Source organism: Rhea americana, unplaced genomic scaffold (genome assembly GCF_003343005.1).
Source record: "Rhea americana isolate MKP2758 unplaced genomic scaffold, rheAme1 scaffold_44, whole genome shotgun sequence".
NCBI lineage: Eukaryota > Metazoa > Chordata > Aves > Rheiformes > Rheidae > Rhea > Rhea americana.
Window position 1 is genome coordinate 1,623,946 of NW_028186579.1, and position 20,410 is coordinate 1,644,355.

General features: G+C 38.1%; 1 protein-coding gene across 5 annotated transcripts in view; it reads left to right on the top strand.

The window, feature by feature from the left end:
• Positions 1-20,410, top strand: part of EML4 (EMAP like 4) — a 148,171-nt gene that overhangs the window by 70,667 nt on the left and 57,094 nt on the right. For all 5 annotated transcript variants that reach the window (XM_085315831.1, XM_085315829.1, XM_085315830.1 and 2 more), the window contains exons 2-3: positions 3,655-3,837; positions 14,776-14,905. In XM_085315831.1, coding sequence (XP_085171957.1) covers positions 3,655-3,837; positions 14,776-14,905 — 313 coding nt within the window. The remainder of the gene's footprint in view (positions 1-3,654; positions 3,838-14,775; positions 14,906-20,410) is intronic.

Below are 20,410 nucleotides of genomic sequence, written 5' to 3' on the forward strand. Positions count from 1 at the left end.
GGAGGAGAACAATTTTTTTTTTAATGACAGCAGTAAAAATCAGGCTAGAGAAGTGTGGTAAGACAACAACACAGGTCATTTTTAAAGTTGCAGTATTGTAGTTGTAGACCTAGCATGGCTTTGCTGTGATTTGAGTACTGATACTCTATATTAAAGTGCTTTTTAAGATTGAAGGACCATAGATCCACTTCTTCCCTTGCTATCACCRGCAGGCAGTGTAGGCAGTTCATTTTGCATGATGGAGCTGTGGTCCCAGTGACCACCTTAAAAGCATAGGTCGCGGCCAGCCTGGGAAATGCGACTGACACGTCAGAAATAATGCTATTTGGTTACATTTAAATGACCAAATGACTAAAAGAAATGCTATTTAGAAAGAATGAATGAAGTGAATGGATCAAAATAAAAACAATTACACTTAGAAATGTCTTGTTCTAATCCCTAATTCAATTTTTCCTCGTAAAATAAATACACAAATAAATCTCTGCCTAGTTTAGTAAATTTAAGTGGCTTGTGGAAGGCCTGGACAAATGTTAGCTGTGCCACAAGGTAATCGCCAGATGTTTAGCTGTGGGACATTAGGAAGGGAGGAGACTGACTTCTGCTTCACCTGTTTGACTTTGAATTTAGGTAACAACTCTTCCCCCTCTGAAAGGGGAAGGCATGCCCTTAAAGGAGGCTTTTCCTTTAAAAGGAAGTAGTTAAATTTATCTTGAAATAGATTTTTGGATTGTAAGAATGCATTTCTAATGGAAGAAGAAAACTAGGAAAGCCAGGTATTTTGAAAATTTATCTGGGGGAGGGGGAGGAAAGCAGTGTAATGGTGTAGTTGTGTRTTGTGCAGATTTGTTAAAATGATTTCAGTGATTGCAGTCGTGTTTATTTTCATTCAAGGCATCTTCTTTTAAGCCAATCCRTAATTGATTTACTTTTCAGGATGCTGCCAAGAAGGGCATTTTAATATATAATTGTCATCATTCAAAACATATGCTGCTTCTGCAGAGCGATAAAGGATAATAAAACGTCTTTCCAGTGTGCAACTGTGATCATTGAGATCTACCACAATATTCTTGAATTCGTTAGTGGTGATTTTGCTGTCTAGCATCTCCCTYTAGTCGCTGCATCTCGTGAACCCCCTCTGCAACACTGAGAAACGATGGTTTAACATAGCTGCAAGAGAACCACTTGCTTGTTTCACAAATGTTTTATGGTAATCTACAGTATGTTACAAGGTTTGGAAATTTACCCCTTACAAAGCCTTTTAATACTTTATTAATTGAAGGTTTTGTTGGACAAAAAAAAAAGAGAAAATTGAGCTTTATTTTGTTATTTTGGCAATGTCAAACTGTTGTTTCTTCCCTGTTGATCTGGACTGCTACCACTGTAAGATGAGATAAATACAGTAATGGTTGTATTTTGAAAATACTTGCCACTGTTTTCTACAGTCCTTGTATCTGGCTGGTTTTTTTRCATTTATTTGAAGGCTGATATTGCAAGTATAGCAAAAATACTAGTTCTGTGGTGCTTCTTGAAGTCAGTTTACTTTCTTAAAGTTAAATGTCATATTGGTGACTGAATTAATGTAAATTTGGCTTTGTTCTTCATGTGCTGCRTAGATGTGTGCTTGTAAGGAACCTCTGGTGGTCCCCTAAAAGGGGAAAGTGGGTTGTTTCTTTGGGAAAGGTTTGTTTTTGTTTTGTTTTTTTGTTTTTGTTAAATATGAGAATCTTCCCCAGGTTGGGAAGAACTGTACTGGCCATCCTCTATCTGAATTTCTGAAGTAGTGTTGAGAGTGCATTGAGTACGTTGGATTGCATAGTAATACTGGATGTGAAAAGTGACCTTCCCTGTATCTATGATGCAGGAATAGCTATGGCTGGCTATTAAAGGCATTTTGTTCAGAGTCTTTCTAATCTGTTGTCTCTGGCTAGCTGATCTTAGTCTGATCTCACTCCTGCAGACTTTTTTTTTTAATTATTATTTTCATTATTAATTAGCGTGATTGAATGCAGTATAAACTAGGAAGTGATATATTTCTACTTAAGCTTTAACAGAATGGCAAAAAAATAACAATATGTAAAACTAYTTTCTTGAAAACAATTTACACAATTTCAGTTGAAAGTAGTAGGAGCTCTGYGTTTTTATTGATGTAGTCATTCAGTTTAATAATTATGAGTATATTTCACTAGTAAAATTTTGTTTTAATAATTTTGTGTAGTAATTTTGTTCAACTTAAGCATTATTTGCTTCTTCTGTASTGTGTATCAAATATTAAGGCTTTATCAGTTCTAATAACCGGGAAATTGGTGTTAAAATCCTGAATCTCTTTCACCTGTAATTCATTGGAGGGATTTGGCCCAGTGTTTTATTTGCTTCCATTTTAAGAGTGATGCCTTTATGCAAGTAGTTCAAAGCTTAAGACTTTGAAATAGAGTAGTGAATAGCGTTTCAGGATTACAGCTTTATATTAACTTTCTCTTTTTTTTTTTTTTTCCTTCTTGTTTGTTCATCCTATTAGTGGGTTAAAGTTTGGATTATATGCAATCACAGTAATAATATCCAGCCTTTTATCTTTATGTGTAAATTTGCTGTTTGGATACGTTTTATAATGTCTAGACTCATACTATCTGCTTATATGTACATTAGAGGTAAATTTTCTAAATTTTTTCATAAACCTGTGATCTTGTATTAAAAGTTTTCTTGGAATATTAGTAAGTCCAAACCAGGATAGATAAGGAATTCAGTACCTTTTTGTTTGAGTAACGTTCTTCTATGGATCTCTTTTACTGATTGCACTGTGATTTATTGAAACAGCCAAATATAAAATCTGTTATGTATTATTTTGGCTTGGCAGAAATAATGCAAAGAACTGTCAAAGGCAAAGAATATGCAGAAGCTGTAATTTCCTTTTTACCACTGAAGAATAGATTTGGCTGGATTATGCCTTCAATACTAATCTATCTCTGTGTGGCCAAACAGATTTTTGGAACCATTTGTAGAGTATTTATTTTCTRTTCGCTTCAGGCCAAATGTTATAACGTCGTATATTTTTTTTGAACATGCAGAGTGATGATGTGAAAAGAAAAAAAGAAAAAGGAGGAATTGGAGTTGAGAACTCTAATCTAGACTGCTTAAATTGAGACCATCACTTGATGTAATTAGGTCATGGCTAGCTATACTTAAATATTCAACTGTGAATTATTTTTTAAGCATTACATTCTGCTTTAAAATGAAGGATCATATTTAAAATTCTCCAACAGTTCCAAGAGGATATATTGCAAAATGTGGCCACAGTTTTATATCTTTTCAATTAATTCAGTTGGCTATTTAAATAAACTTATTTTCAGTCATTCTTCTACTGATAGAACATGTTTTCCTTTTGCAGTATTTTAATGGAAAGCATCCTTCTTGTATCATCGTAGCAGGATCACACTCTTTAAACCTTCTATATAAGCTTATATTTAGCAGTGCTTCTGACTAGAAGCATTTATTCAATATGTGAAATATAATATCCATTTCTTATTTCTTTGAGCATCTTCAGTATTCTTAAATGATGAGACAGACATACTTGTGATGTRTGCTTTTYTTTTTCCTATAGTTTTTGTTTTGATCAGAGCAACTAAATGTTTCTTTGTATCCTATTTCCCTTCCAAACAGATGATAGCATCTCAGCTGCAAGCACCTCTGATGTCCAGGACCGTCTTTCAGCCCTAGAGCTGAGGGTACAGCAGCAAGAGGATGAAATCACTGTGCTGAAAGCAGCATTGGCTGATGTGCTAAGACGCCTTGCTATCTCCGAAGACCATGTAGCTTCTGTGAGAAAATCAGCTCCAAGTAAAAGTAAGCCCGTATTTAGTAAATTCTTTCTTGAAGCAGAACATAATGATTTAGAGTTTTATGAATGGAAAGCTTTCTAAATGATAACTTCTTTTCTTTCCTGTCTTGTTTGGAGAAGCAGGTATATTTTGAGGGTGGTGGTTTTTTAGTTGCTTTTATGGGAGACTTCATAATATATGGTTAATAAATATCTGAAATGTGCTTACTAATCATACTGTTTGCTGACATTTCTGTGTACTTGAATCCTCTGTGAAAATTTACCTTCGTCTTTGTAAAAAGGTTCCTTTCTAATTTAAATGATAGTGCTTTATAACTGGAGTGCCTAGGGTGGGTGCCTCCTAGGCTTCTGAAGMTTTAGAGAAGTTCAGGATTTTAGTTTTGGCTTGGCTTTGCACCTAGAAGTTTTTCTAGCTAGACATGTATTAGAGGTTACATTACCCCTGCTTCTAAATAAAAAAATAAATTTTGCCTCCAAATAAGGGAATTTTCAGAATGTGTTTATTTTCTTTGTTCGTATGTGCAGATCATTCATCACCACTAGGTTTCCTGTATGAAGTGGCCTTGCAGCCACTCAGCAATGCATCACTGGACTCAACATGGCGAATAATTTTTTCGCTGTAACTTTGAAATGCGTAGGATTGTTTAAAAATAAAGAAACTGGATGCTGTTTGCAGCACTTTTTAGATATATGCGTGAATATTTCCTTTTTTTTCCATGAATATTTTCTTTTATGTTCAGGAGAGTTAGAGCTCTGAGTTGTTTGAATTTACTCCAACTTAAAATTGCATATGTAGCAAGGTGCAGGGATATATATTAGTAATGTCTATTAAGTCTATGGCTGAAAAAAAGGTATAATTCACGGTTCTAATTTTCCACAGTGGAGAGGAAACTATAAATGTGTGTATCTCCATCAAACTGTGTGTAGTGCAGAATTCTCTGAGCTTGATTCCATTACTTCTGCTGTGAAATCATTATACCAACACGATAGTCAACCTGACCTGACCCTGTGGCGAAGCGTAGCCTTTGTTTGGGTGGCTGCATTATACAAGTTGAAATACTCGAGCTGAAAATGCTGAAAGTTTGAATTATTTTAGACATGGCAGAGAGCTCAAATTGTTGTAATTAGGGGTTTTTACTGCCTCTCTGACAGATGGGAGGGAGTGATGATGCTTAATTGGTTTGGACTCTGAATTCTGCATTCGCTCTTATTTGATAATTGGCAGACAGTTGTCAGCCATGCTTGGAAATACAACTTTTCTCTACCCAATGTACATCTCTTGTCTCATCAAGATTCAGGCTTCCTTGTCAAACTCTGTAAACAAGGTTCTAACAAGTATTTYGGCTAAATCAGTTCAGTGATTTTAAATCAGTTGTGCTGTCCATAATGACAAAAAGAGAATTTTTAAGTGCAAAGCTGGATAAAATATATACAAGTTAGAACCGTTTTCTTCATTTTTGTGTACAGAGGAGCTAGAATATGCACAAACGTGGCCACATGCCTTTGACTTGAAGCAGCCTAATATCCAGCAAACTCAGTACACAGATAGGGCAAATGTGCTGTGTTCTGCARAATGCCTTGTGTGGGTTTGGGGCCATGCAGAATTCTCCAGGTGAATTTGTTCAGTGAAGAAGAAAGTAATTTTTTCTTGTAGGGAGAGGAGKAAATCTAAATCTCTGCAGCTTTGTGGTATTATGTCTCCACCCAATTAATGATAATGGGAGCATGTAATTTTGAGGAAAGAATTTGGTGGCGGGGGGAGATATGTGCATAGCTACTACATGAACAAACATGAATTATGACTAATTGATGTTATATTTAATTTATGGAGGAAATGTCTGCTTTATCTTCAGTTACCTAATACCACAAGGCAAGAATTAGCTTCACTGTTTATTGTATCCCAGCTACATTATATGGTATAAAAATAGCATAAAATAAAATGATTGTTAACATACAGTCACTAGAATTTTGTACAGGTCTCAAGTTAGTTTCAGACTGAGCTTGAGATTTGTATAATCTTAAATTTACTTTGAATGAGTGCTTTGGAAAAAGATCATACATGTTTCTTGCAATGCCACAGGTTTTTCTTGTGCTTTCCATATTTTAAGTTCATTCAATGGATGAAGAATTCATGAAACACTTTTAACAAGATTAAATAATTAGGGAATGCATAGAATTGTCAGGAGATATGAATTGTCAGATGAAAGTAATAGTGAAGTCATTGTTAATTTTTCTTGCAGGTGTTGTACGGGTACATAACAGGCTCTTACTAGTCAAATCGTGGTTACTACAAAGGTTATTGAATTCCTCTAAAACTCTTTGGTGTTGGTGATCCTATCAAGAGTCTGGATTTCTGCATTGTGACAATTAGTGCAGTTTCACAGAAATATAGATAGCCTTTTATTAAAAAAAWACTTAGAGAATGTTTTAATTCAAGAAAGTCTTACAGCAGCATTGAAATATGTACTGCCATAAGTAATGAGCATCAAGAATAGATGTATGTATATTTCTGAGTATATTCAGAGAGAAGTGGTTAATTTGAAATATGGCAAGAGAAATGTAAGAAAATGTATGGAAAATATGGTGAGAGAACTATTTCTGAAATACGGATTGTAGTACTGGCAAAAGTAATCTTGAATATTAAAACAAGAGTTTTAATCTATCTGAGTAGCAGACAGTATCTTATTTAAAATATCTTTGAAGTATCTTATATTTAAAACCTCTTCATGCTTTCTTTAACCAGCTCAGCAGTCTCTTTGAAGAGATACATTTCATATGCTAAAAATAATTGTTATGAACAGACCAAATCATGTTGATAGGGACAAATATAGGTCACATTTTATCTGATTTTTCTCATTCCAAAGTTGATAGTCCATCTTAGTGCAACAAGAGATCTTGGCATCCTTTGTTTTTGTTTGTCTGTGTTGCATCTCTTTCATCGTGAACGAATTCTGTTTTTATTTTCTATCCTTTTATTGATTGAATCAACCATAGATGAAACTAAATTTTTTGCGTTATCTTTGTGTAGCCTTTTTTTTTTTTTTCCCTATAACTTTTTTTGTATGCTTACTTTGGTCTTAGTCCAGGCTTCAGTGAGGATTTTCGTAGGGCATGGTTTGGGGGTTGTGGGATTTGTTTTCTTTTTTAATAGATGTCTTGGCAAGTAGTATTTCTTTGGTGGGAAGTTCTTTGCTTTTGGCAGCTCTGCGCTCTTGTTGCCACATGTGTCTGCCCTTGATTGATGCAGTTAACATTCACAAAAAGTTCCAAAAAAAAGATTACCTGGACACTGAAGAAAAGGAAAGCGTAAAGCAGTCTGGCACTTGTGGCTGCCAGAAAGATAGATTGGCTCGCAGCTGGTGCCTGGTAAACCTATTAAGATCTTTCAGGGTGTCAAAACGTATGTAACAGGAGAATTTATCCCTCGGGCTCTGGGTGTGGAGACAAGTTTGTGGCACACAATGGCACTGGGAGAGTAGCTCAGACTAATCACATCAGCAGGGTATGCGCCCTTGCCTGAAAAAGGGGCTGTCTACCAGAAAGTACGTCTTGCATATCTGCCTGTAGAGGAAAAAGAGTTCATGTCCTTTTTCTGGACTTGAAGCAATGAGGAGGCTGGTCACAGATTGAATCTCCCAGAGGAATATTTCTTATTGCTTGGACAACAATTAATATCAAATAATTTGTATGCAAATTTGAGTTTCAAAGTGAAATTGAAGAAAGCGGGTGGCAGTTGGCAGAGATTGGCTCCCACGGCAGTGGGGACAGGCAGACGAAGAGGCATTTATTTTATCGAAGCAAAGATCTCGGGAATCTGCAACGGCAGCTGCATGTGGGAAATGCAGCGCGGTGGATTTTTACAGCTCTGGAGAGCTCTTCCATGCTTTTCTGCTGCCTTCTCTGGTGTGAAGTGGTGCCTCTGCTCAGTAAGAACCCCAAATTAGTATCTCACATCAAATCCTATCTTGTTGCGCTAATGTAAGCAAAGCATTTCAGATGGATTTTTTACCTTATCTCAACAGTGGTTTCATTTCAATAATGTTAAGTCATTTCTTTATTTTAAATTAACAAAAATTGACTTCAGGAATTCAGTAAGCTACATTAATTAAAGCATAAGATAGGCTTGTATTTGTGCCTTCAGTCTTACTTAACCCTTTTAATGAACATAATTGTTTTGATGATAGGGTACACATTTAAGTTGTAGAACTAGTAAATGTTCAAGCTCCTGAAAATAGAAGTATAGATAAGAAAATATTCACAGTAGTGATGGAATATAGGCCACACTTACCTGCCATATTAAGACCAACCTGGCAAGCTTGTACCTGTGTCATTTTACTTGTGGGGACAGTCCAACTGAGGTCTGCAGGCTGTATGCTCACATAATGAATTACGACACTCTTGAGATCTTAATGGGTTTTCCAGGTACCGGTTTTAGTGYAATCTGTTCTTTCTGCATTAAAATTCTTCATTTCTACATTACTTCCCATTTTTTCCCCATATTCTCTTTTTCTCTTGTCCATCTGCTCCATTCTTTGCTGTTTTCCCATCATACTTACTACTCTCGATCTTCTCATACTTCCCTTCATTCAAAGAATCTGAACTAGAGGGCATTAATGACCTAAGGGTCATTAACCAACTAAACCAAGTTTACAAAAATACAAAGGAAGAGGAAAAGCCAGTTTTAGTTTCTGCAGWGAAGCAATTCTGTTCACTGGAGAAAACATTCAGAGGTGTAGGACTGTAGAATTATTTTTTCAGTTGTGGTGATAAGTACCTTAATTCTTCTTGTGTGCTCTTCATAGTTTTGGATATATGTTTTCTGCATTTATGTACTTGTTGGAACAGCTTCACAAATTCTCCGCATCATGGAGAGTGATAGAGTAGCACTCAAGCTAAAAATAGCAGTGTTTGAAATATTAAATGGTGGCAGTACATTTTTTAAAATAAAAAATAGATTATTGTTTGTAACACTTGAGGAGTAGTTTTGTCACTGTCAGAGTATATCCAGTTGTTTCGCAGTACCATACTTAAATCCGAAAGAGGAAATAGATATTTATCTCATTTGGAAATTGGTTGAGGAAGTAGATGGCACCTTTGGAAAAGCGTTGCAAAAGAATAGTACTTCAGGGAGGGAGAAGAAAAGGGGCCATGTGTGATTAGCAAGCTGTTGGCTCTCCCATGTTAAGGAGCTCTTCAGTTGCCCAGCGCAGCAGTTTGAAATTCCTGCCCGAAGAGCCATGTGTCGGAGCAGGGGCTTGGCTCCCCTGGACTTCCAAGAATGCAATACCTGAAAAAACAATTTTATGTCTCTATCAGAATCAGTTATAAAATGTGTGCATTGGCAGTTTAAGTCACCAGTTACAAACTAAGTAAGAAACTTGTAAATAAATGTTTAATCATCCTTAAGATTTTAGATAATTTATCTCGACATGGTAACCACTGAGAGGAATTCACTTGCATCTAAAGATACTATTTTTGCAGTTGCTATACGTTCTCAAACCATTGCATATTTAACATGCCTCTATTCAGATAGTTTATTTCCTTTTAATAGGGAAYGTTAAATAAGATATGCTTAATAACCAATAGTCAGCTGAGACTGGTGAAATTGTAGTTCAATAGAAAGGTATAAGAAGCATCTGAAGTACTTTTTCAGCTACATATAATTGCTGATAGAAGAGAAAACATGCTTATCAAAACTTAATTTCCTCTTAAAGTTACATTATTAAACAAGATGGAGTATTACCTCTAGGTAGTGAATGGAACTGATTTTTTTCCTGATTTGTTGATTATTTTAGAACTAGAATCTTACCTTGACCTGTAATTTTTGTTTATGTGATAGAAGAAAGAAAACGTTTCTGTGACTTAAGAAGACTTAACCAGAATTTAACTCTATTGTGTTAACTTACTATTTGACCCTAATAGCTGAATAAACCAAAATGCTGAGGGGGAGGAGGGGGGCATAGAGGGGGGGGATTTTTGCCTGCATCTTCCATAAGTTGAATGATTTGACATTCTTTGAAATTTCGGAAGGAAAGGAGTGACTGTAGTTGCTTTCATACAGTTTGTTTTAATGTGTTGAAGTAAGTTTCAGATTTATTGTAATTTCAAATTTATTTTTGATGGCTTTATTTTTAAGAAGGAATTGTTAGTAAATTCTTATGTTCTGCTATGTTTAGAACTATTTAAATCTCTGTGGCTTGCCTGTGTGGGTTCTCTTGTGTCCAGTAGTGTTATTGAGCATAGACTGTAAATTTTTCCATGGCAGGAGTATTAAACTGGGTTTCTGTCCTTCAGGCCATCATATTTACTTGCTGAAAACCTTGAAGCATATAATATATTTGAGATACCTCTATTTCTCTCAAATTTTGCTGAAAATAAATTATTCTAAGCTTGTTGGAAGAGAATTGATATCACATGCCTTATATCATAAAAAAGCTAAAAGTTTCTGATTTAAATAAATCTTTTTTATTCTAGGAAATAATTTGTTGAGGGTTTTTGTTTTAAATCCACCTGGATGGAGTATATGCAGATGCTATTTCAACATAGCTGCAGTTACTTACTCTGAATTGAGATTTTCTGAAGAAAGGAAAGAAGGATTTGACTTTTCCTTGTAAGAAAGGCAGTTTACCTGACAACATCAGCAAACTTGAAGTCTTAAATTCAGCGAATCTTTGTTTCARTTAACACAAGTAAAGGTCATAATAAATTATAAATGCCTTGGGAATAAAGTGAATTGCTAACTGATACTCAGCTCTTGTACCTTAAGTGTATGTTTGAAAATAAAAGCCATTGTGTTAGCACAAGACACGCATTTTCAAAACTTACCACTACCTCTTGCAGATTTGCTTCAGTTTTTTCCCAGTTAGCTAATAAAGACTGATAAAGCGTTGGAAATAGATTCTTCGTTTATTGTGGTCTGCTTTTTCTAATCTTTCTTATCTTTCATTCACACATTGGTATAGTTGACACGTTAATGAAATGCTTCTTTTGAACTCAGCAGATACCATTATATGAAAATTATCAAAACAGGGGAATCTTTATCCACAAATGACATTTTTTACATCTTTGATCTCTGAGAATTTGGCTTTAATCCTGGTCAGTGTACACTGGCTTTCATTCTACGTTCAGTTTGTGTCTGGCTCTTATTCCAAACCAACAGATAAAGCTGAGTGCTGATCAGTCTGAAAAATTTCAGACTGTTTGTATTAAAGTGACATATAATGTGGTATTGGCAGAGATGTGCAATCTGGGTGCTGGGAAAACTTAATTGTTTTAGTCTATTGATCTGGAATTTGTTTTCTCTGTGCTGCTTCATCATTTCATGGTTCTTTGAAGCAAAACTGCCTTGGCTGCTGTGGAAGGATCTCTTTACAGTGGGGAAGGTTATAATGTTGTTAATTTTTGAAACCTTTCAGCACTAGCAATGTGCAAGTCAAAAGCTGTGAAGACAATTGCAAGGTTTTGGACCCAGAGGACTGGCTTCCCTGGAGTTCCAACTTTGGTCAGAAAAATCAAGATTTCTGAGTTTTTGACTCCATGAGTAGTCAGTTTTTAATGCTCCATACTTTGAGACTTTTACATGGCTTAAACTTCTCTCTGTTTTAAATTGTAACGTGTTTGACTTACCAATGATTACTTGGGCTTTTCTCCCCCCATTATAAACAGGTTTTCTAAAGTTCACTTTTGAAGATATAGTAAAAATTTAATACACAGCTAGAAAAAAAGAAGTATTTATAATTGACAAAGTTATTTATGTGTAGGGTTTGAACAGAGGCTTGTTGTGTGGTGTATTTTGTTTGTTTGTTTGTTTTATGTCTGTGTTTTTTTCCCTTTCCCTTCATTTTATTGCACATTAAGGGTGGGACACATTGAACTACAACTGGCAAGATTTTATTCTTGACTGTAAGAGCAGCTGATTTATTTTATTTTATTTTATTGACTCTTGAAGATGATGCCAGTGCAGCTTCCCTCAGATTTTTGATGTTTTGGTGGTTAGGTCCGTGTCCAAATACTTTCATCACTTTTTCAGGAAATCAATGAATCAAGAAATCAGAGTTATGTGTAATAGTTACATGTTAGAAAAATTGTTCTTACATTGATTCAAAGTCTTCATCTTACATCTAACTTTGCTTACCACTCACTGAAATAAAGAAGTGCTCCACAGATCATTTAGCATGATCACTCCTTACAGAAGAACAACCAACCAAAAATTGTCTTAGAGGTGATAATATATCTTTATTGCAGTCAACAGAGTATGGAGCTGTTGATCTACAGTGTTATTCATGATCTCATTTTTACCCTTTGACATAAGTTGCGGCTGACACTTGTCATATTTAGTAGGAGGAATTCTCTTAGATGCCRTTTGTGAGCAAAATGTTCATATTAATGTACTCCTTGCTCAGGAAAAGTAAGCGTTTTTTCCCATCCTAGTAAGTGCCTATATCATTATATGCTACCTGTCTGAAGTACTGCTGTTCTTTGCACTGGTTTTTACACTTCTCACTGAGTGCTTTGCCTGAAAACGATTGCTGTTAAATCTCCTGATTCACATCTCTGCAAAGCTGCTTCTGCGCTGGCTGGAGATGCATTGGTCTGTTATGAAAGTAGGCAGAGATGTCAAGGTCACATGCAGTTCAAGAGTGAATCAGAGGCCTTGATATTATGCATCTCCAGAAAGATGATGTTTGACTTGTCAGCGGAAGTAGAAGAAGCTAATTTATGTGCTTCTGCTGCTAGAAGTGCTTTCTGAGCCCGTATGTGTTTTGTTGTTATGTCTAAGTTGCAGGAAGAGGTAAAAAAAAAGTTCTGCTTTTTATGTTGAGAATGTAAACCTTAAAAGTAAAAGCTATGTTCAAAATATGCACATCTTAAAGGTCTCTAAAGTATAGCTGGTTGCAAAGAGCCACGCTAAGGGGATCTGTGCAGTGTTCGGGAGCTCGACACCCGTCCTTGCAGTGTTTCGGAAGTTGTCCGTCATCTGTCAGCGCCTTCTGCAGGTTTCCCCCGTTCTCGTCTCTGCCTCGAGCTTTCAGCGTGCTCCGTTTGGCCTCCCTGATCTCGGCTTGAGCCGAGCTCCCGCGCCGCTCGGGGCYGCGCGCCTCGGCCCGCTCCTGCCCTCGTGCAAGGACCTCGGATACCTGGCGTTCCCTTGGCRGATAGACTTGTATGTGAATTGCCCTTTTAAAATGGGAACATATTTAAACTCTCAGACTGCCTGAATTAAAGCTGCAATTTGACAAATTGACCAGATGCTGGTAGCGTTCGAGCATTGCCCCTGTGYGTTAGTTTGTTCTTGGTGCGCAGAACAGTTGATTTGGCCTGAATGCTTTTTTTTTACCATTCGTTTTTATCTTCAGGCCTCGTCCTCTATCTATTTCATGCTGCTCTAAGCCTGCCAAGAAAACAGGTTATTTTCCTCTCARTCTGTCTTTCAGGCTTGTTGCTGAAGTCCGAGTGATTGACGAACATTAAGATCCCATGCGATGTAGCAACAACTTACCCTCTGCAAAGTGAGGATGTAGCACGGAGCTAGTGTCAAAATTGATTTTTTTTTTTTTTGTTTTTTTGAGTGGATAGTGTGAGATAAGATGGGATTTTTTTTTCCTCAGAGCATGTAATGCCTCTGTGAGGGGAAAAGCACAATTTCAGAAACCGAGGGAGGCCTAAAACGGTCTGTGAGTAAGAGCTTGCGCATCGAGACAGGCACTCGCAGCAGGCGGGAGAGACTTTACGGGAGAGACTTTACGGGAACTAGGGAAAAGTCGGATGTGAGGAAGGTGCCGCCTGTTCCCCTGACCGTCCGCGTCTCAGAGGCAGGTCGAGAGGCAGTCGCCCGGCCGGCACGCAGCTCTTTAAATAGCAGCGCCTTCAACCGCCCCGCGCTCTTCCTTACGGTCCCCTCCCGCGTTCGYGGCATGTTTTCAAACTGCCGCGATGAGTGAAACGGGCGTCTGACGGGCGGCAGCCTCCTCCGCGCGCGCCGTCCGCGTGGGCGCGCGCAGGGGGTCCACAGCGCACCCGCCATGCGCGGCGGGGCCTTCACGGCCCAGCCCGTGTGCCTCGCTCCCCGGGGGCGCGGGTGCTCCCTGGCAGGCGCCTTCCCGAGGTGGAACGGGCACCTGGAAACAAGCCCGAAACGTCATCTTTTTCTTTCTTTCTTTCTTTCTTTCTTTTTTTTTTTTTTTTTTTTTTTTTTTTTTTTTTTTTTTTTTTGAATGCTTAATATCACAACCCTTGAATTCTTTCACTGTAGACAGGGTTTCTGTCTGCAACTTCTTTGAGCTTTAAATTAAAAAAARAAAAARAAAAATCAGGGCATCGTGGTATTTTTGAAAACCTGTCATGATTTGGAACAGAGTCGAAGCAGTCTGTTAGTAAATCTGCTCCGATCTACTAACACCAGCAGTAACCTGTAATCCTCTCCGTGGATCACAGCTGGAAAGGGACGTGACGTGTCACTGAACTAAGCTGCTTCCAGGCAGCGTGGGAGTGGAGAGACTGACTCCTGCCACAGGCTTCAGCTCCCAGGCGCCTCCTTTTGCTTCGCTCTTCCCTTTCTGCGTTTCCCAGYGCGGTGTGTCGAGTGCCTGCCCCCCTCCTGAGGGTCACTGCTGCGCCCGCAGCTCCGTTCCCTTCCGCCACCAGCCCTCTTCCTCGTATCGTGTCGCCTTGTTGTGTCCCCTGCCCCTGCCCGCAGTACTTCTCYCCCCTCAGCCCTGCCAGCCTGTTCCAGCCTTTCTTAGCGTCCCGGTTGTCCCGTCTCCGGCCGCYCGGGCTTTCCCGAGGCCTGAGGGCTTTCATGCACGCGTGTACGGGCCGGATCGCCTTCCTGAATGCCGGAGCTGCTGCCATAGGATACTCGGCCYGCCTCTGGTAGCTTTGGGGTTTTCAGATGGGCCTCTGGGAAGCAGTTGTAAAACCTTATGTTTTTCAATTTTTTCTAGTTCAGCCAAGCCTCCGAGAAGCTATCTCAATGTCCTGTATAACCAACGGGAGCGCAGGAAGCAGGAAAACAAGCCACAGTTCTTCTGTATCTGTTGCCAGAAAAGAAACTCTTTCATCTGCTGCAAAAAGGTACCCACTGACTATTAAAATTGAAATTATTATGTTTAATTCCTTTCCCTCCACACACCAGAAAAAGAGTTCAGTTTTGCTTTCTCACAACCCTCAGCAGAGCTTTCTGAAATGCAGTAAGGCAGGAATAAGCTCTAGAAATGTGGCATGTTGTTGGATTGCTTACAGCAGGATTCTAAAAAGAACTCATAAATGGAGACTATTTTTTATAGTATGTAGTGTCCAAAATACATTCTCACTAAGGGACAGAAGAGGCAAATGTATTTACTATATGGTGGAAATTCCTTCTGGTATTCATCTTAATGTTTTCTTTTTTCTTTTTTTTTCCCTCCAAGAAAATAATAGGAAAACTTTGTCGTGAGTGCAATAGTAGGCAATAGCAAAAGCAATGCTATGAAACAGTAGTGAAACATAAAGCAAAAGTTTATATTTCTGTTGAAAAAATCTTAATATAGAATGTGGCTGCTTAGTTTTTTTTAAAGGTTTGTCAGATCTCAAATGTATAAAAATAATACTACTTAAATATTTGTAGTTTAAATGAGYTAAACTCCAAGCAATACCTTTTTTCCTTTATGTAGTGGTTTCAGCTACATACTGTCAGCAAAGTTCTATAATTACTTTTTTTGTGGGGTCTCTTAGATAGTCATTACACGTCGTCTTTAGTCAGTAGTTTGCATCTATCTCTATTTGTTGGAGAGAACAGGCTGCCAGATATAGCCACAGAACAGAGAATACACTAACGTATAACTGTGGTAAATTATGTGAACAAATTCTTGGCCTCTGCAGAGTACTCTGCTAACTCCAGTAGCTGGTTTATCTTCTAGTGAGGATGTAAATACTGTGCATACAACAAGACAGGGAAATGATATATTTTGGGGAATAAAAAGGCTTTGTGCAAATATAAACTGTATGAGAACAAAAGGGAGAAGGCTTAGTGCCCTTTGGAATTCAYAAAGCCAGGATTATATCCTGCTCTTCACTCTTCTCACTTGTATAGCATTGCATATCTTTCTTTTTATTGAATTTTTTATGTTTACAGTTGAGAAACTGATTGCAGTATGTCTCCATCTGCTAGTATGACAGGCACTGGAACAAAAGACATTCCTGCAGGAAGGTATTTGTTAGTTAGCACTTTCCCATTAATTTTACCCATGTGGCTCTTGGCATTTTGATGAGAGCCAGTCCAATTCCTGTGTTCAGCTTGTGTTTTTGCTGAATCACCTTCTTGATTCATTGGCTGCTAAACATTTGACTATAGAAGAAGTGCAGAGTGGAGTGCTAGGCATCCCTTTCATGTGAATCGAGTCCTTTAGGAGGAGATCTGGATAGGTCAGAAGAGGAAAACCCTCATAATGAGGAGGGCTGTTGTCTCTCGGCCCCCAAACGAATTGTATAGGAGAGGATTTTGTGCTTCCCTTGCAGCTAAAGATAAGTAGCTCCCTTTTTCAAGGCTTGCTTTAGGAAGGTGYGAGTCCTCTGTTTGGTTGTCTACAACAAAACTAATCAGTGCTAAATAGTGTCCCTAGTAAGGAAGAGTGTTCATAAGGAAATTCAAAATTCACTTAACAAATTTAGGGTGTCTGTACTTAACATTTTTGTCATGACAAAAAGGAAGGAGGCCAAAGGAGAATATCTGATGATGTTGGATCAGTTTGCCCCAAYTTAGCATTTCTTCAGGCTGGAGGTTTCAGCTAGTTCAGCAGGTAGACATAGTCATCTTTATGAATTTACTTTAGTTATCAAATTAATGTAAAATTAAGAATTATACTTTAGTTACCAAATGGTGTTAAAACCTGCCCATAATTTTTATTGTTCTAAATATATGTAGCCCTACTTTTTGTCACAAATAAAGAAGGCCTACTTTTGTCTGGACAAACAGTTACTGCTCTTGCAGTTTAGTGTCCCTGACTTGTGCAGTCTTAACAGTATTAAGTTTCTTAGGCTCTGGCCTATGTAGGCCTGCTCTCTCTAAGAATTTCTTCTATGAATAAACAATTTCATTTCATGAACAACTTAATCCTTATTCTGCTATYCTGAACACTGTGAAATCGTGAAGATGAGCTGATGACTCAGAAGCTGCACAGCAGCATCGAGTATCGTTTCACCAAAGGTATGCTAACATTTCAGCTGTCACTTCAGAAACACTAAAACCAGGGCTCAGGAATGTAGTGTGAACAACAGATAGAGGAAGCTTCATTGTCAGTGATCAAGTCATGTACATGTTTGGAATAGTTAAGCCTTGTAGTCTGGAACTGACATGTGATAGAGGAGCTGAAACAGGTTTCAACAAAAATGTTGTATACCTTCCTTATCACAAGAATTGGAAACGTGTTCCTATGTGGTACTGCGCAGAGACTGTCGCAGAGAGCTGTTTGATCGTTTTCCTTAAGACTAAATATACTTCTTAAAAAAGCTGCTGGTTAGAACAGTCTTTGTATTTCTGGATGACCACCCTCCACAATAGTTGCCAGCGTTGTGGTCCAGAGGATGAAACAGTGTATTAAGTGAAATCAGAGAAGCTGCAAAATTCGGACAGATAGTAATAATAGATTTCAGCTAGCCACATGTAGACTGAAGAAATGGTTCATCAAGTTGGGATTTGGAAAGAATTTTTGGACGCATTAAATGACTGCTTCCCAGAACCAGTAGTCTTCAGAAACCCACAAAAAAGGTGCTATACTTGATTTGGTTTCAGTTATTGCACAAGACCTCAGTCAAGAGGTATTAGTGGGAGAGCCACTCTGTAGTAGCAGTCATAATACAATTAAGCTGAAGATTTTAGCAGGAGAGAGCAACTAAATATTTCTAGAACACAGATATTCAATACCAAGAAAGTGAATAATGTGGAAATGTGGCAGTTAATTTAAAATGGCGTTGAAAAACAAGCCTACAAGTAACCCAGAGGTGACTTAAAAACACTTCACTGGAAGCTCAGGTGCACTCTGTGCTGCAGTTCGGAAAGAAAACAGGAGTGCTCCGGTGACTCTCTCAGCTCAACAGAGAAGTTGAGGAGTGAACCTAGTGGCAGGGGGGTGGGAAAGTCATGATGTGCAGTGAGGTCTTTGCAGCCATGTGTGCTGCTGATGGCCCTGAGGAGAGTCCCGCTCTTAAACGCTGTGGTTTCTAGGAGGTGGATCAGATGGGTTTGGATAAGAATGCAGGAAATATGAGACCAAGCAGTGAGTTAGGGGATACAATGCTCTCTGCTGGTGGCATTCACCCACGCAGTCTGGAGCGATTTGGAAGGGAGTCGCAGAATTGCTGGCCTGTGGCTGCCCGCAGTATAGWGCGGAAAACGCAGGGAGAATGGATGGCAAATAACAGCCACGATCGTGAGCTCTCTTATGCCRCTGTCGGAGGCAGAGCAAGGGGCTCGCTGGACTGTTGTTCTGGCCGAGCAGCACCGGCGTTGGTGTTTACCTGCAGGCTGGAGTTCTGTAAGTCGTTGCGTGGGCTTGTCATCTGTCGTCCTGCTGGAGCCCACATCTCTTTTACCAGCGACAGGCTGTACTTTGACAGCTCTGAGAGAGGAAGGGAAAATTCTAAGCTGTGTCTTTCTGAAGGACTGTTCCTTAAAAAAGCATGCTCTACCCTAGTAGATTGACTTCACTGTGCGTAATTCTACATTTATGGGAGCRTGAATGCAGGGTTCTATAAGCATGCCTGCCAGGGCAGTAATAAAGAGCCTCTTATTATTTTCTTTAGGGAAAAGACATTCTTAGAGTTTACTTTTCTATACTGCATTTCTTGCCAGAGGCAGTGAAAAAAAGATTAAGATTGCTCATTGTGTTCCTGTAGCTAATAAAGCAAGCTAAGTCTTGTGATGAAAGTATTTTTAGGATTCTAGCTAATTGGGGTCCTCTGGCTATAAATTTATTTACTAAAACCCCACAATTCTTCAAGCTTCTTTTTCCACGATCACATATATGGCTTACAGAAATGCAAAAAGCACATTCTGTTTTGTTTTCATTTGTCTTTCTGAAAAGAAAGTTCAACTTTGATGCATTGTTTTGAAGTGTTTAAATGATTGATGCATTTAAAGAAGAAATCCTAAGTGATCTTTATATTTTGTATTTTATTTTATTATGATTTATTTGACCTATTCTTCAGTGCTGCTTTGGAAGGATTTAGAAAAGTTGTCAACTCTTTTAAATGTTGTGGGTTTCCTCTCAGTGACAGATAATATATTTCAGTTAAGATAACAAATGAAATGGAAAGAGACTCTAGTGTTATTAGAATTGGGCCCTATTTGTTTATATTAAATGTTGACTTTGTATTTTTCGGTTTCCTGTAATAATAATAATAAAAAAGTAAATGAAGCCTGAGTAATTAGTAATTCAGATAGGGGGAGAGGGTAGTGATGTGAGAAAGTAGAAATCTTTGGCTTTCTCTATTCTGTTCTAAAAGGTAGAATTTCTTTTTTTTTTGTTGTTTTTCTTCACTTTGTAGGTTCTTCCGAACTTAAGAGAAAAATCCCTCCCTTCCCCCACCCCCCCTTTTTAGTGCTCGTAGCTTGCTTTTTTTGTTTCAATGAGAAATTTCTTCTGGAAGATGTCTTTTAATCTTTTTTAAAATATACAATATACTACAGAATGCTTTTTTTTTTCCCCTCCCCCCTCAGGTTCTGCTGCTGTTTGTATTAATCAGTATATTGGAAGGCATACTGTTTTATCCAAGTACCCTTTAACTATCTTGCCCTTGACTTAGTGGACCTTAATAAATCTAAGATTGTTAATGACATGTATTTAAAGCTGTTTCAAATGTTAACCTAATAAATACAGCACTAAAAAAAAAATGATGATGTATTCTTGGCGTGTTTATGGAAAGCTTTAAAGAAGTGACAAGATAGTTAGTCAACTACAAATCAAAATAGCAATGAGTTTTCAGTGATGGTTTCCTTTRGTGAGCTGTGCTGCTGGCTAGTCAAAGCCAAGTCTCCTGCAAAAGCAATGCACTCTTCTGATGGCAGCGCAGAGATAGTGCCCAGCACTTCCAGAAAGAGCACCAGAGAGGTTTGCTTCTCAACAGGTTGAAGCTGATCAGAGATGGGGCAAGTTGCACTCCTGTCTTGCACTTGCTTTCAGCCTTGGCTGATGGACCACTGAGGTAGTTTGGGAAACAGAACTATACAAAAAAGATTTTTCTGAAGGTTGGCAGAGTTATGGTGTATCGAGTTGTATCCGGTTTGAACTGTGTAGAACCACTGCAGGAAGCAGGGCATCTTCAGAAGAAGTTACATTCAGTTTTAAATCAGAATAAACTTAATGCATGTATGCAGAAAAATAAGTAAATAAACCTTCTCTCTCCCCTTTTTATTTCTGTAACTTGTGAGTAAATCTTCTTTTAGTGAAACAAATTGGTAATTAACTAATCTGAACAGAGTCTGTAGATAATCAAGCATTCTTTTGGTGATTATATGTAAGTTGTGACACGCTTCTCCCATCTTTTCAAATAGTGCATTTTCTCCCACTTTTTTAATTTATTTGCTTGTTCTCTTTTTTTTTT